At 42.2% G+C, this 16,103-nt stretch overlaps 1 protein-coding gene across 6 annotated transcripts in view; it reads left to right on the top strand.

Moving 5' to 3' along the window:
- The window catches only part of UGT8 (UDP glycosyltransferase 8), a 382,545-nt gene that overhangs the window by 285,256 nt on the left and 81,186 nt on the right, over window positions 1-16,103 (top strand). For all 6 annotated transcript variants that reach the window (XM_085641501.1, XM_085641503.1, XM_085641502.1 and 3 more), the window contains one exon: window positions 1,227-1,369. In XM_085641501.1, the coding sequence (XP_085497627.1) occupies window positions 1,227-1,369 (143 nt within the window). The remainder of the gene's footprint in view (window positions 1-1,226; window positions 1,370-16,103) is intronic.

Here is a 16,103-nt window from a genome sequence, read left to right as displayed (position 1 = left end):
TGTACAGCTGTGGTAATAACATTGCCCCATGATATTGCTGAGCACAGGTTCCGCTCATCACTTACTCATCACCAAGAACCCCGCTTACACAGGTCGATGGATCTGTGCAGCCCTCCCCTAGAGCGTCTGGCAGAAGGCAGGAGTTGGCCGTGTGAAGTGGGGTTCAGCGGCCCATGGCACATTGGTTGCGAGGCCTGGCAGTTTTCCAGACCCTGTTGCCAAAGAGGGTGAACTGTTGGGGTTTTCTGCCCATGCTAGGTTGGGTGCAGAGCCTGACAGTAGGCCAAGCCCTGTGGCCAAATCCCATTTTGCCTAGCCGAAGCCATGTGCAGCAGGATTTGGCCACCCACAGGCACAGCCAGAATCTAGGCCCTGCAGCCAATCCCAAATCAGCCGTACGTATTGGGGGTAGTCGCAGACAGTTGGACATGGGGGCATCTTTAATGTAATAGATGATCAAAAAACAAATATTCAAAGAAAACAACAAAGGGTAAACTGGAATTGTGGTTAACACTTGAATATATGTCTAAAAAGCCTTAGAAATTCACCTAAAAATACAGTTAAACTGCAAATATGGTTGCGAATTAAAGCCAAAAACACCGAGATTAGGACGCCAATCCTTAAATCGCACATGAAATACAATATGTATATATACATTAAAGCGATGCACATTGCTGATGATGTGAAACATTTTTAAGGGCCTTTTTTCCAAGTCAATTAACTGTTATGTCTTCTTGTTAGTTATCTTTGCGCTGTCTTTACTGAGATTTAAAGGGAACGAAGGATCTATGTTTTCTGCTAATATTTTGTAAAAAAAAAACAATTAAGCAGAATGGCCCGCACACGTCAATATACATTATCCACATAAAAATTACGACAGAAGCATCTTTATCAAAAAACATTTTTGTCAGAGCTTTGCTAGCAGCCTTTCCCAACATGACTGTGTTTGCTCGTCAACAATAGCATCATATAAAAGAAATCGAGGGTTTTGACTTTGACTATGTCCACTAGCAACAGAACCTGGTGTTCTGTGAGGAAACAGTGAGACCTCATTGAGTGTGACCAGCTCATCACTTAAAGTGCACTTCGAATTCATTCGTTTTTAATTGATTTAAAGGTAAGAGAGATGCTCTTGTGTGAGTCACAAAGTAATCCTTCTGCTGTGCAACACCACTATGCGCGAGCTAATAGTATGTAACACTGCATTCTTAAATCCTTTTATGCAGGACCTACAAAGCTGGGTGGCTGCTGATCCCGAAAAAGGATTTGTTCTGGTCTCGTTTGGGGCTGGAGTGAAATACCTATCAGAAGACATAGCCAATAAGTTAGCTGGGGCCTTGGCAAGACTTCATCAAAGAGTGCTCTGGAGGTAAGTGAGCCACAGATACCAGGAAAAAGAATGACTTCCTCGGTTCATGTTTCTTGGGTGCTAAAAAAAAATGTTTATACTTTGTTTGAGTGACAGCACAACATTTTTCCTATATTCATGGTCACCAATCTCTAATGTCAATCGGTTTATGGAAGCTGAGCAGTTTGTCAATAAAAAGAAGTTTAAAAAAAAGAAATGAAAAGGATCTTTCGGTAAATATTTAGGTGGCAGCTGAAAGTATGGTGTCGATCGTAGTGCCCGTGAACTTCCTCTATATGTCAGATTAGCACGTCGCTGACATGCTCTCCAATACCTCATTTCCGCCACTGTGCTTGTCTCGATTGCCCATGCATTCCCAGCCAGCTCTTTAAATCCCCTCCTGTCTCATCAGCAGGTGAACAGTCTGTGCGCGCAGACGTCACACAGTGAAAGCCCTTCTGTCATCGTGTTTAGCTGAGCTCCATTTATCTGTGTGGTGGATTACCTACCCTTAGCGTTTGATTTCTGGCTCATTTATTGTGTAATACTAGACTTATCACACGCTTTTGACACCATCGACCATAGAGTGTTGAGGGACAAGCCAGAGTGGTTGCCAGCAGCAGGGTCCGCAGGAGGTGGTTCCCTTTCATTGCGCCGAGGTGCTCATCCGGCTGGCGCAGGATGGTGTAACCTGACATGACCTTTCATTATGTGCTGCCTCTAAACCCTTCCTATTCTACCTATCTTACGTATGTTGTGCAGATGATTCGATGATTTCTGCTTATTTGTTTTTGCTAGGCTGGTAATGCACCTATCTCTACTCCTTTTCAAATACACATGCTGTCAGAATGTATGTGTTAAAGTGATATAATGCATTGTTCCTTCCTCAGGACTCAATCTCTTTGAATGCCTCGTGTCACACCACTCTTCTCCCAAACCTCTGATGAAAAAAGATACTTACACTTTTCTTTGATGGGAAATAATTGCAGTCATCAGACTTGGCTAGCAGCGGAAATGTAAGTATGGGAAGCGTAAAGGCAGGTCTCCATTGTTGGTGGATCACAGCTTGTTAAGCGGATTAGTGGAATCAACAATTTTAGGCTAAGGTGACTCAATGGATTATCTTTCGAATCGGCATCGACTCCACTCTGATGCTCTTCCTCTTAAATGCCTCACGTTCACAAGGGTGAGAGCACCACCTCATTTTGGAGAAATACAAAAATGGAGCACATGAGCCTGACGGACCCATTTTTAAGATTTCGAAAAGATTAATTTGATTAAATAAAACAACCACAACAAAAAGGGACGATGAACTCCAGCAGAAAAACTGGCAAGGAGAGAAAGAAGGAGCGGTAAGGGAGAGTGAATGGGGAAAAAATACTAGAGTGTAGATAGGGTTAGATGTACTAGGTAAGAGGTACTGATATATAGGTAGGTTAGGCAGAGCCAGACTGGGAACCCAAAGCAGTCCTGTTAATTTTCTCTGAACAGCCCCTGCGGATGCACTGCCAGGACCCAGGAGGCTGGAAACGCTTGCTTGCTGCTTGTATTACTGGAGGCCGATACTGCAGCACTGCTGCAAAACTGGCCCCCGGCAACAAAACCGGCCCCCACTGCTGCAAAACCGGCCCACCCTTCCAGCCTCCTGGGGAAACGCCCAAGGCCCAGTAAGGCCAGGCCATTCTTAAAGTTAAGAGGTCAGAGTATAAAGAGAAGCAGAGTTGCTAAGGTATAGGCAGAGACAGAGGTTCTAGAGTGCAGAATGGGTAGAGTTATTAGGGTATAGTCAATGATAGAGGTACAAGGGAATAGTTATGTATGCAGTTAGGGTTAGATACACAAGGGCATAGGTAGGGGAAGAGGTACTTGTGTATAGGCAGGAGAGACAAAACTGTAGAAGTAACTGGGTATATGTACAGCATGAGAGATTAGGACATAGATGGATTAGCGGTCCCAGGGTATACTGTAAGTAGGTGTTTAGGTGGTGTCAGACCCCATTCAGGGGGCAAGGGGCAAGCAGGGGCTACTGAGCATCAATTGTGGGACTGGAGTAATTTGCCTCTGATGTTCCGGGGTCCGTTCTAACCTGGTTCTGCAAACACAGCAAGACACAGCCCCTTCTGCACTTGACTCTCAGTGGCAGCAATAGCAAGCAGTCACAGACTTCTCAGAGTGTGCTTCAAGTTCAGAACTCAAAAATCTCCCAGTAGTACAATAATTCACTGTCTAGCCCAGTGCTTATATTTTTTAAAAGAAAGGATGTTAATACGCTGAAAAAATCAAATACTAGACAATACAGTATGCAAGTATGAAACCAACTGGCACAAGGCCACTGTACCCGGGTATCAGGGTTCCCTCCTTCCCTCTTGCTCCTCAACTCAGGGTTGGATCTGGTCTGGAAGGTTTCAGGCACAAGTGAAGTTCTAAACCCCTCATTCTCAATGTTCATATCTCACAAATGCAAGTCTTAGAAGCAGCCAGGACCCTCAGCACACAGCTGGTCTTTTCCCACTCCTCTGGGAGGAGATTCTCTGGCTGCGAGTGCTTTGGCACTCATGTCCAGTTCTCGGAAGCACCAGCAGATGCCGCCAACCAGAGTCTGTCCTGGTGGGTAGGTTTTGGCATTTAAAAAAAAAGATCTTTTCATTAGTTTCATAACCAGCAGATAAAAACGAGAATGTAATCTCCATGGAACCCCCTCATCCCGCCACAGGTCCACAGTATAGAAACAGCTCCAAACATCAAGTACACATTGTATCCCCGCCCATAACAATGGGGTCCTACCCTATCATGGCCACGCTAAGGTATCTCTCCACCCATCCACCCCGCTTGTTTGGAGACCAGGTGGTCAACACAACAATCCTTCCCCCCAATGTTCCAACCCTGGACCCAATCATCTGACTCCTATCCTTCTGCTTCGTCTGTGAGTTGCTTCCAATGGCCCCATACCCTCTTGTGTTTCTGGGGAGAACCTCTTGACTGATAGACCAGTTTTTCTTTTTACATGCAGCATTCTAAGTTCGAACTCCAAGCCTTGACTGTTGGAGGTGTTCCCCCCGTTGTAGATTATGTCCCGCTTAGCAGCTGGCAATTTGACATTACAAAACAGTTGTGTGTATTTTTCTAGCAATTGCATGACACATATTCCCAGCATTACTAGGGCTGAAGTAAGGTTCAGGGTGAGGCCCAACCCTCCCAATATTGTCTTGGTGATTGTGTCGCAGTATCCTGGTACACGTGGGAAGTCCTATAGAGTTTGAAATAGTCTGCAACCTCTGAGGCATCTATCATTGTCTATCTTGCCGATTGCCAACAATTGCATTCTAGTGTAGTGCACCTTGTGGAATATCTTTAATTTTACCAACCTAAAGCCCAACTGGATAGTCATTTCCCTACGGTAACTACATGCTTCTGCCCCGGCGTTACTCTAGAGTCTCCCCAAGTCTCTCTCCCAGCTATCCCTGAGTACAGTGAGGGGGGTAGACTATTGGTAAAGTAGTGTGGCGTAGATCTGTGACACTGCATGTTTGTGCAGGGGGTTCCCCAGAACTGTCCAATCCAATGGTGTCTCTTCTTCCATCTTTTCCAGGTTGTTGATAGGGGCCATCAGTATGTGCTGCATCTGCATGAAACTGAAAATCTGGCTACATGCCAAATCATATTGCGTCTGGAGTTCCTGGAATGTTAGCACTTCTCCATCCTTCCAGACGTCCCCTATTTTTTAGATACCCAGGTGGTTCCACTTCCTGGACCCTTCTATGTACCATAGGTCTTTCAATACATCAGTCTCCCAGATAGGTGTCTCCATTGTCAACTTTCCTCCCCATCCTGTGGCCACTGTCGCTTATTCACATAACCGCACCACCATCACTGTTGGTCATAACAGCATGCAGGCCCGGTCTCCCACACTCAAGTATTGCAGATATTTCTTCAGGTCCATTGCTGACCTGCCTGCAATCAGAGCGAAGTCCCGTTGACTTTGTACACTCAGTCATTAGCGACCAGTAGCTGAGATGCCCAGTAGTATAATTTTAGATTCAGGAGAGCAATTCCTTTATCATGGGGTTTTCTGGTCAGGGCTTAAACTAGTATCCCAGGGCGCATAGGAGTTCCCTCGTCACTTCATCCACTTCCCTAAAAAAACATTTAGGGACCTTAAATGGAGTGCTCTGCAGGACGTATAGGAATTTAGGTAGATGGATCATCTTGTAGAGGGCTGCTGTGCCCATCACCGTTAGGGGAGCTGTTGCCAGTGCTTGACATTGTTTTCATAATTTTCGAGGACCCTCCCCAGATTGTCAGTGTAAAACCTACTACGATCCTCTGCAGCGTAAATCCCAAGATACGTAAACACACGGGTTCCCATTGCAGAGGAGAGTCCCACTCAACTTACTGTTCAAAATTTTGTTTCCTATTGTTGTAAAGGGTTGGTTATTCGATTTGGGAGAGGGAGAGGGCAAAGTAAACCTTTATTGTCCACCGATCAGCCATTCCATCACTGAAAATGCCCTTTCCCTCATATAGTCCTCAACTACACAGACATGGCACCGCTACAGGTAGTCATACTCAGTGCCAGGAGGCTCAATTCGCCCACAAAATGAGGTGCGGTCTAAAAAAGCCCCTGGGACGTCAATCCCGACTACATTTTTTTAAGAAGAGCAGACAAATTATTTATAAGAAGAACTTTATTACAAGTTCACTGGGACAACCCCCAGATACATCTTCTCTCAGCAACTGCCAGCTCTCTTCTCCTGGCATGCTCAGAATTCCATCATCCTAGATACCATTAAAAGAATGCAGAGCCTGTTGCTAAGACAACATAACAAGATGCATCATGTCAAGATACAACACATCTTCTTTTCTTAATAAGGAAGGTGAAATAGATAATATTCATGTGCAGCTATAATAATTAACAAGTAAATAAATAATGAAAAATAATGATAATAAAAAAAATACAAGTAAACTCAACATCACATTCTAATATGGAAACATATGAATAGTTAATAAGTCACATAATCACCGTGCCATTTTGGAGTCACCCGGGTACGTTTATCCTTGTTTATATCATCACATCCTTTGACTATATAATTGTCACCCTCTTTTTCCATCCAGGCCTTGATTTCCAATTTGTTGCACAAGGTAACACTTCGAGTACTCCACACCTTGCCATCACTCAGCCACACGCTGTTACCGCTAACTTTGGTTATGCGTTTAGGCACTGACAATTTTGATAGGCCTCTTTTTTGTAGCCCACACTGTATGTTCTTACCCAATCTCCAATGGCAAAATTGCGAAAATTCCTTTTTAATTATTCGTTGTGTCTTTGCACATACCTGTCTTGTTGTTTTCTTACTCTACTCTCCAAACTCCTCTTACATACAGGTCGTGGGATATCCTTGAACATCCATCCAGGAGTAACCTTCGTACCTGGTTGCCTACCCTTAAGGAGTTTGAATGGGGACTCATAAGTGACTGAATGGGGTGTGGTACAGTAGCTCCACAACATTTCCTTCACAGCCTCTCTGCAATCGCCACCATTCTCCTCAGCCAATTCTATGCATTCTTTCAATACTCTGTTAAATCTCTCCACAAGACCATTTTCCCTCGGATTGTAAACAGCTGTGGTGTGGTGAATAATACCCATTCTGGTATGGTATGTAGTGAATTCACTAGATACAAATGGTGGACCATTGTCCATGATTAATTTATCGGGATACCCTTCTCTGCGAAAGATCTGGTCACAAAATTCAATGATGGTTCATGCTTTAATGTAACCAATAAATGCCACTTCTGGCCATTTGGAATGATAGTCAATTACCACCAACGCATACTTGTTTGATATTCCTTTGGCCGAAAATGGACCACAAATGTCCATTGCGACCTTTTCCCATGGTCTGCTGGGACAATTAGTTGAAGAGATAGGTGACTCCTCTACCCTGTGGGTTTTGTCACTACACATGAATTCCATGCATTCACGTACATGCTCCTCAATGTTTTTGTCCATCCCTGGCCACCAAAAAGTTTCTCTTGCTTTCCTCTTCATTCCGGACATACCGCTATGTCCTTCATGTAATAACTTAAGTAGTCTATTCTGTAAGCTTTCCAGAACCACCAACCTACCACTTCTGCATAGCACATCCTCCACAACAGAAAGTTCTGCCCATACTGTCCAAAACTCTCCAAATTGTTTCTTAAAAATGGAATTAGAGGTGGATGGATTTGATAATTGAACCGTCAATTACTTAAAAATGGTATAATTGGTTACAGCTTCTTTCCATTCATCACAAGTTATAGCTCCTTCACACGACTCAACCACACTTGCTACCACGCAATCATCATTAGAGTCTACATCATTATCATCACAATCCAATGGTAAACATGATAAACAGTCAGCATTGACATTGCAAATGCCTGGTACATATTGTAGGGAGAAATCATATCCTTGCAGCCTGTGTAACCATTTGGCAATCCTGGAAGTTGCCTTTGCAGCTCCATTAGTGGTAAACAACTCTATAAGGGCTTTGTGGTCTGATCTAATTTCAAAACATGTGCCCCATATGTAATTCCTGAAATAGGTCACACCCCACCAGCATGCAAGTGCTTCTTTTTCAATGACCGAGTAAGTAGCCTCCGCACCCCTCAATGTGCAGGATGCAAATGCTACTGCCCGTTCATGAACTAGGTGATTTTGCATAAGCACGGCACCCAGGCCATAAGCACTAGCATCCACTACAATCATGCTTTGATGCAAAGGATTAAATGGTTTCAAGTAAAAAGATGTGTTGTATAAATAGTCACTGGTTTGACGAAGATATCTGAAAAAATAAGATAAATAAAAAAAATAATAAACAAACAAAATTGAAGTAGTCACCGTAGTCCACAAAGTGATAATATTCCCTTGGTTTTCGCAGCTGAGTAGTTGTCAGTTGTGGCACCCTTCAATTGTATCTGATGGACACAGTTCGCTATATTTTGCTCCGTATTTTAATAGATGCCTGCTGTCATCGCTACTTTAATCCTTTTGTATTTCGCTTCCTTTCTTGCAATCTTCCACACTTGCGATCGCGTTTTATCCTTGCGATCGCGTTGCAGTATGTACATTGATTGTCATAACAACCCTTCCTGTTGCTCGGCAAGCATTTTACACGTTGCGCGTTATGACGCGTTGCAGTTCCCACTCTGCATTGCGCGTTCCAGACGCGGAAAAAGGTCACGTAAGGAGACCGAAGTTCGGCGATGTGGGATTCCTAACGACGCGAAACAAAAACTCTATTGCGGGCATAGAGAAGCGCGAGCAATGTCCAGTAAGTTCGATTTGAATGATTACAATATGGTAGAACAGCTGGTAGTAACTTCTCTGTATCAACAGTCAATACAATGGAAGTAGACTCGTGTTCATGCAGTAAACATTTTTCTAAGATGAAAAAATACTGCTTCCTGCTTTCCTGGACAGTCGACTTCTCATCTCTCTGTAAATTGTGCGCAAATCGTGCTTTCTTGCATACACGCTTCTGTCTTGCACAAACGCTTGCTCACTCAATGTGATCTTGCTGGTTACACCTTATAGTGTTAACTGTGTCTCCATCAGTGTCACTTACAAATAAGTTACAATACCGCCGCTCATTTACTTCTATCTTTCTGTAGTGGTTACTGCATGTATTGCACAGTCAGTTTTTCACATCCCAGGAGTAGACAAACGATCCAGTCCACCGGTTCAGCTCACAATTTCACAACGCAAGTTAATATGAATCTCAGAGTCGTAGTCCACTGATTCAGCTAACAATCTCACAACGCCAATTATTATGAGCATCAGAATCGCAGTAAATATGAGCATAAGGGTATTTCCTTCTCCCTTTAACCCGAGACTCACAACATGAGCAGGAACAGATGGTACTTCAGCAGTTTTTCCATTATTTTCTGGCCATTCCAATCTCATCTGAAGATGTGTTCACCATCAAGACGTCTTCACGAAATTGTAGCAGGGAATGTAATGTTGAACTATTTTGTCAGCGTTTGCTTATCTAGGGGTTGATAGGTCACAGTTTTCTCAGTCTGCTTTCAATAGGAAATACATCCCATCCTCCTCTCCACTTTTAAGAGGAGCAGACAAATTATTTATAAGAATAACTTTATTACAAGTTCACTGGAACAACCCTCAGATACATCTTCTCTCAGCAACTGCCAGCTTTCTTCTCCTGTCATGCTCAGAATTCCATCATCCTAGATACCATTAAAAGAATGCAGAGCCTGTTGCTAAGACAAAATAACAAGATGCATCATGTCAAGATACAACACATATTCTTTCCTTAATAAAAAAGGTGAAATAGATAATATTCATGTGCAGCTATAATAATTAACAAGTAAATAAATAATGAAAAATAATGATAATAAAAAAAAATACAAGTAAAGTCAACATCACTTTCTAATATGGAAACATATGAATAGTTAATAAGTCACATAATCACTGTGCCATTTTGGAGTCATCAGGGTACGTTTATCCTTGTTTATATCATCACATCCTTTGACTATATAATTGTCACCCTCTTTTTCCATCCAGGCCTTGATTTCCAATTTGTCGCACAAGGTAACACTTCGAGTACGCCACACCTCGCCATCACTCAGTCACACGCTGTTACCGCTAACTTTCGTTATGCGTTTAGGCACTGACAATTTTGATAGGCCTCTTTTTTGTAGCCCCACACTGTATGTTCTTACCCAATCTCCAATGGCAAAATTGCGAATATTCGTTTTTAATTTTTCGTTGTGTCTTTGCACATACCTGTCTTGTTGTTTTCTTACTCTACTCTCCAAACTCCTCTTACATACAGGTCGTGGGATATCCTTGAACATCCATCCAGGAGTAACCTTCGTGCCTGGTTGCCTACCCTTAAGGAGTTTGAATGGGGACTCATTAGTGACTGAATGGGGTGTGGTACAGTAGCTCCACAACATTTCCTTCACAGCCTCTTTGCAATCTCCACCACTCTCCTCAGCCAATTCTATGCATTCTTTCAATACTCTGTTAAATCTCTCCACAAGACCATTTTCCCTCGGATTGTAAACAGCTGTGGTGTGGTGAATAATACCCATTCTGGTAAGGTATGTATTGAATTCACTAGATACAAATTGTGGACCATTGTCCGTGATTAATTTATCAGGACACCCTTCTCTGTGAAAGATCTGGTCACAAAATTTCAATGATGTTGCATGCTTTAATGTCACCAATAAATGCCACTTCTGGCCATTTGGAATGATAGCCAATTAACACCAACGCATACTTGTTTGATATTCCTTTGGCCGAAAATAGACCACAAATATCCATTGCGCCTTTTTCCCATGGTCTGCTGGGAAAATTAGTTGAAGAGATAGGTGACTCCTCTACCCTGTGGGTTTTGTCACTACACATGAATTCCATGCATTCACGTACATGCTCCTCAATGTTTTTGTCCATCCCTGGCCACCAAAAAGTTTCTCTTGCTTTCCTCTTCATTCTGGACATACCGCTATGTCCTTCATGTAATAACTTAAGTAGTCTATTCTGTAAGCTTTCCGGAACCACCAACCTACCACTTCTGCGTAGCAGACCCTCCACAACAGAAAGTTCTGCCCATACTGTCCAAAACTCTCCAAATTTTTTCTTAAGAATGGAATTAGGGATAGATGGATTTGATAATTCAACCATCAATTCCTTAAAAATTGTATAATTGGTTACAGCTTCTTTCCATTCATCACAAGATATAGCTCCTTCACATGACTCAACCACACATGCTACCACGCAATCATCATTAGAGTCTATATCATTCTCATCACATTCCAATGGTAAACGTGATAAACAGTCAGCATTGACATTGCGAATGCCTGGTACATATTGTAGGGAGAAATCATATCCTTGCAGCCTGTATAACCATTTGGCAATCCTGGAAGTTGCCTTTGCAGCTTTATTAGTGGTAAACAACTCTATAAGTGGTTTGTGGTCTGATATAATTTCAAAACATGTGCCCCATATGTAATTCCTGAAATAGGTCTCACCCCACCAGCATGCAAGTGCTTCTTTTTCAATGACCGAGTAAGTAGCCTCCGCACCCCTCAATGTGCGGGATGCAAATGCTACTGCCCGTTCATGAACTAGGTGATTTTGCATAAGCACGGCACCCAGGCCATAAGCACTAGCATCCACTACAATCATGCTTTGATGCGAAGGATTAAACGGTTTCAAGTAAAAAGATGTGTTGTATAAATAGTCACTGGTTTGATGAAGATATCTGAAAAAAATAAGATTAATAAAAAAAAAAAACTAACAAAATTGAAGTAGTCACCGTAGTCCACAATGTGATAATATTCCCTTGGTTTTTCGCAGCTGAGTAGTTGTCAGTTGTGGCACCCTTCAATTGTATCTGATGGACATAGTTCGCTATGTTTTGCTCAGTATTTTAATAGATGCCTGCTGTCATCGCTACTTTAATCCTTTTGTATTTCGCTTCCTTTCTTGCAATCTTCCACACTTGCGATCGCGTTTTATCCTTGCGATCGCGTTGCAGTATGTACATTGATTGTCATAACAACCCTTCGCTGTTGCTCGGCAAGCATTTTACACGTTGCGCGTTATGACGCGTTGCAGTTCCCACACTGCATTGCGCGTTCCAGACGCGGAAAAAGGTCACGTAAGGAGACCGAAGTTCGGCGATGTGGGATTCCTAACGACGCGAAACAAAAACTCTATTGCGGGCATAGAGAAGCGCGAGCAATGTCCAGTAAGTTCGATTTGAATGATTACAATATGGTAGAACAGCTGGTAGTAACTTCTCTGTATCAACAGTCAATACAATGGAAGTAGACTCGTGTTCATGCAGTAAACATTTTTCTAAGATGAAAAAATACTGCTTCCTGCTTTCCTGGACAGTCGACTTCTCATCTCTCTGTAAATTGTGCGCAAATCGTGCTTTCTTGCATACACGCTTCTGTCTTGCACAAACGCTTGCTCACTCAATGTGATCTTGCTGGTTACACCTTATAGTGTTAACTGTGTCTCTATCAGTGTCACTTACAAACAAGTTACAATACCGCCGCTCATTTACTTCTATCTTTCTGTAGTGGTTACTGCATGTATTGCACAGTCAGTTTTTCACATCCCAGGAGTAGACAAACGATCCAGTCCACCGGTTCAGCTCACAATTTCACAACACAAGTTAATATGAATCTCAGAGTCGTAGTCCACTGATTCAGCTAACAATCTCACAACGCCAATTATTATGAGCATCAGAATCGCAGTAAATATGAGCATAAGGGTATTTCCTTCTCTCTTACCCGAGACTCACAACATGAGCAGGAACAGATGGTACTTCAGCAGTTTTTCCATTATTTTCTGGCCATTCCAATCTCATCTGAAGATGTGTTCACCATCAAGACGTCTTCACGAAGTTGTAGCAGGGAATGTAATGTTGAACTATTTTGTCAGCGTTTGCTTATCTAGGGGTTGATAGGTCACAGTTTTCTCAGTCTGCTTTCAATAGGAAATACATCCCATCCTCGTCTCCACTTTTAAGAGGAGCAGACAAATTATTTATAAGAAGAACTTTATTACAAGTTCACTGGAACAACCCCCAGATACATCTTCTCTCAGCAACTGCCAGCTTTCTTCTCCTGGCATGCTCAGAATTCCATCATCCTAGATACCATTAAAAGAATGCAGAGCCTGTTGCTAAGACAACATAACAAGATGCATCATGCCAAGATACAACACATATTCTTTCCTTAATAAAAAAGGTGAAATAGATAATATTCATGTGCAGCTATAATAATTAACAAGTAAATAAATAATGAAAAATAATGATAATAAAAAAAATACAAGTAAAGTCAACATCACTTTCTAATATGGAAACATATGAATAGTTAATAAGTCACATAATCACTGTGCCATTTTGGAGTCATCAGGGTATGTTTATCCTTGTTTATATCATCACATCCTTTGACTATATAATTGTCACCCTCTTTTTCCATCCAGGCCTTGATTTCCAATTTGTTGCACAAGGTAACACTTCGAGTACGCCACACCTCGCCATCACTCAGTCACACGCTGTTACCGCTAACTTTCGTTATGCGTTTAGGCACTGACAATTTTGATAGGCCTCTTTTTTGTAGCCCCACACTGTATCTTCTTACCCAATCTCCAATGGCAAAATTGCGAATATTCGTTTTTAATTTTTCGTTGTGTCTTTGCACATACCTGTCTTGTTGTTTTCTTACTCTACTCTCCAAACTCCTCTTACATACAGGTCGTGGGATATCCTTGAACATCCATCCAGGAGTAACCTTCGTGCCTGGTTGCCTACCCTTAAGGAGTTTGAATGGGGACTCATTAGTGACTGAATGGGGTGTGGTACAGTAGCTCCACAACATTTCCTTCACAGCCTCTTTGCAATCTCCACCACTCTCCTCAGCCAATTCTATGCATTCTTTCAATACTCTGTTAAATCTCTCCACAAGACCATTTTCCCTCGGATTGTAAACAGCTGTGGTGTGGTGAATAATACCCATTCTGGTAAGGTATGTATTGAATTCACTAGATACAAATTGTGGACCATTGTCCGTGATTAATTTATCAGGATACCCTTCTCTGTGAAAGATCTGGTCACAAAATTTCAATGATGTTGCATGCTTTAATGTCACCAATAAATGCCACTTCTGGCCATTTGGAATGATAGCCAATTAACACCAACGCATACTTGTTTGATATTCCTTTGGCCGAAAATAGACCACAAATGTCCATTGCGCCTTTTTCCCATGGTCTGCTGGGAAAATTAGTTGAAGAGATAGGTGACTCCTCTACCCTGTGGGTTTTGTCACTACACATGAATTCCATGCATTCACGTACATGCTCCTCAATGTTTTTGTCCATCCCTGGCCACCAAAAAGTTTCTCTTGCTTTCCTCTTCATTCTGGACATACCGCTATGTCCTTCATGTAATAACTTAAGTAGTCTATTCTGTAAGCTTTCCGGAACCACCAACCTACCACTTCTGCGTAGCAGACCCTCCACAACAGAAAGTTCTGCCCATACTGTCCAAAACTCTCCAAATTTTTTCTTAAGAATGGAATTAGGGATAGATGGATTTGATAATTCAACCGTCAATTCCTTAAAAATTGTATAATTGGTTACAGCTTCTTTCCATTCATCACAAGTTATAGCTCCTTCACATGACTCAACCACACATGCTACCACGCAATCATCATTAGAGTCTATATCATTATCATCACATTCCAATGGTAAACGTGATAAACAGTCAGCATTGACATTGCGAATGCCTGGTACATATTGTAGGGAGAAATCATATCCTTGCAGCCTGTATAACCATTTGGCAATCCTGGAAGTTGCCTTTGCAGCTTTATTAGTGGTAAACAACTCTATAAGTGGTTTGTGGTCTGATATAATTTCAAAACATGTGCCCCATATGTAATTCCTGAAATAGGTCTCACCCCACCAGCATGCAAGTGCTTCTTTTTCAATGACCGAGTAAGTAGCGTCCGCACCCCTCAATGTGCGGGATGCAAATGCTACTGCCCGTTCATGAACTAGGTGATTTTGCATAAGCACGGCACCCAGGCCATAAGCACTAGCATCCACTACAATCATGCTTTGATGCGAAGGATTAAACGGTTTCAAGTAAAAAGATGTGTTGTATAAATAGTCACTGGTTTGATGAAGATATCTGAAAAAAATAAGATTAATAAAAAAAAAAAACTAACAAAATTGAAGTAGTCACCGTAGTCCACAATGTGATAATATTCCCTTGGTTTTTCGCAGCTGAGTAGTTGTCAGTTGTGGCACCCTTCAATTGTATCTGATGGACATAGTTCGCTATGTTTTGCTTAGTATTTTAATAGATGCCTGCTGTCATCGCTACTTTAATCCTTTTCTATTTCGCTTCCTTTCTTGCAATCTTCCAACCTTGCGATCGCGTTTTATCCTTGCGATCGCGTTGCAGTATGTACATTGATTGTCATAACAACCCTTCGCTGTTGCTCGGCAAGCATTTTACACGTTGCGCGTTATGACGCGTTGCAGTTCCCACACTGCATTGAGCGTTCCAGACGCGGAAAAAGGTCACGTAAGGAGACCGAAGTTCGGCGATGTGGGATTCCTAACGACGCGAAACAAAAACTCTATTGCGGGCATAGAGAAGCGCGAGCAATGTCCAGTAAGTTCGATTTGAATGATTACAATATGGTAGAACAGCTGGTAGTAACTTCACTGTATCAACAGTCAATACAATGGAAGTAGACTCGTGTTCATGCAGTAAACATTTTTCTAAGATGAAAAAATACTGCTTCCTGCTTTCCTGGACAGTCGACTTCTCATCTCTCTGTAAATTGTGCGCAAATCGTGCTTTCTTGCATACACGCTTCTGTCTTGCACAAAAGCTTGCTCACTCAATGTGATCTTGCTGGTTACACCTTATAGTGTTAACTGTGTCTCCATCAGTGTCACTTACAAACAAGTTACAATACCGCCACTCATTTACTTCTATCTTTCTGTAGTGGTTACTGCATGTATTGCACAGTCAGTTTTTCACATCCCAGGAGTAGACAAACGATCCAGTCCACCGGTTCAGCTCACAATTTCACAACACAAGTTAATGTGAACCTCAGAGTCGTAGTCCACTGATTCAGCTCACAATCTCACAACGCCAATTATTATGAGCATCAGAATCGCAGTAAATATGAGCATAAGGTTATTTCCTTCTCTCTTACCCGAGAC

Source organism: Triturus cristatus, chromosome 2_2 (genome assembly GCF_964204655.1).
Source record: "Triturus cristatus chromosome 2_2, aTriCri1.1, whole genome shotgun sequence".
Taxonomy (NCBI): Eukaryota; Metazoa; Chordata; class Amphibia; order Caudata; family Salamandridae; genus Triturus; species Triturus cristatus.
Note: the sequence above shows the minus strand (reverse complement) of the source record. Positions and strands in the feature narration are given on the sequence as shown.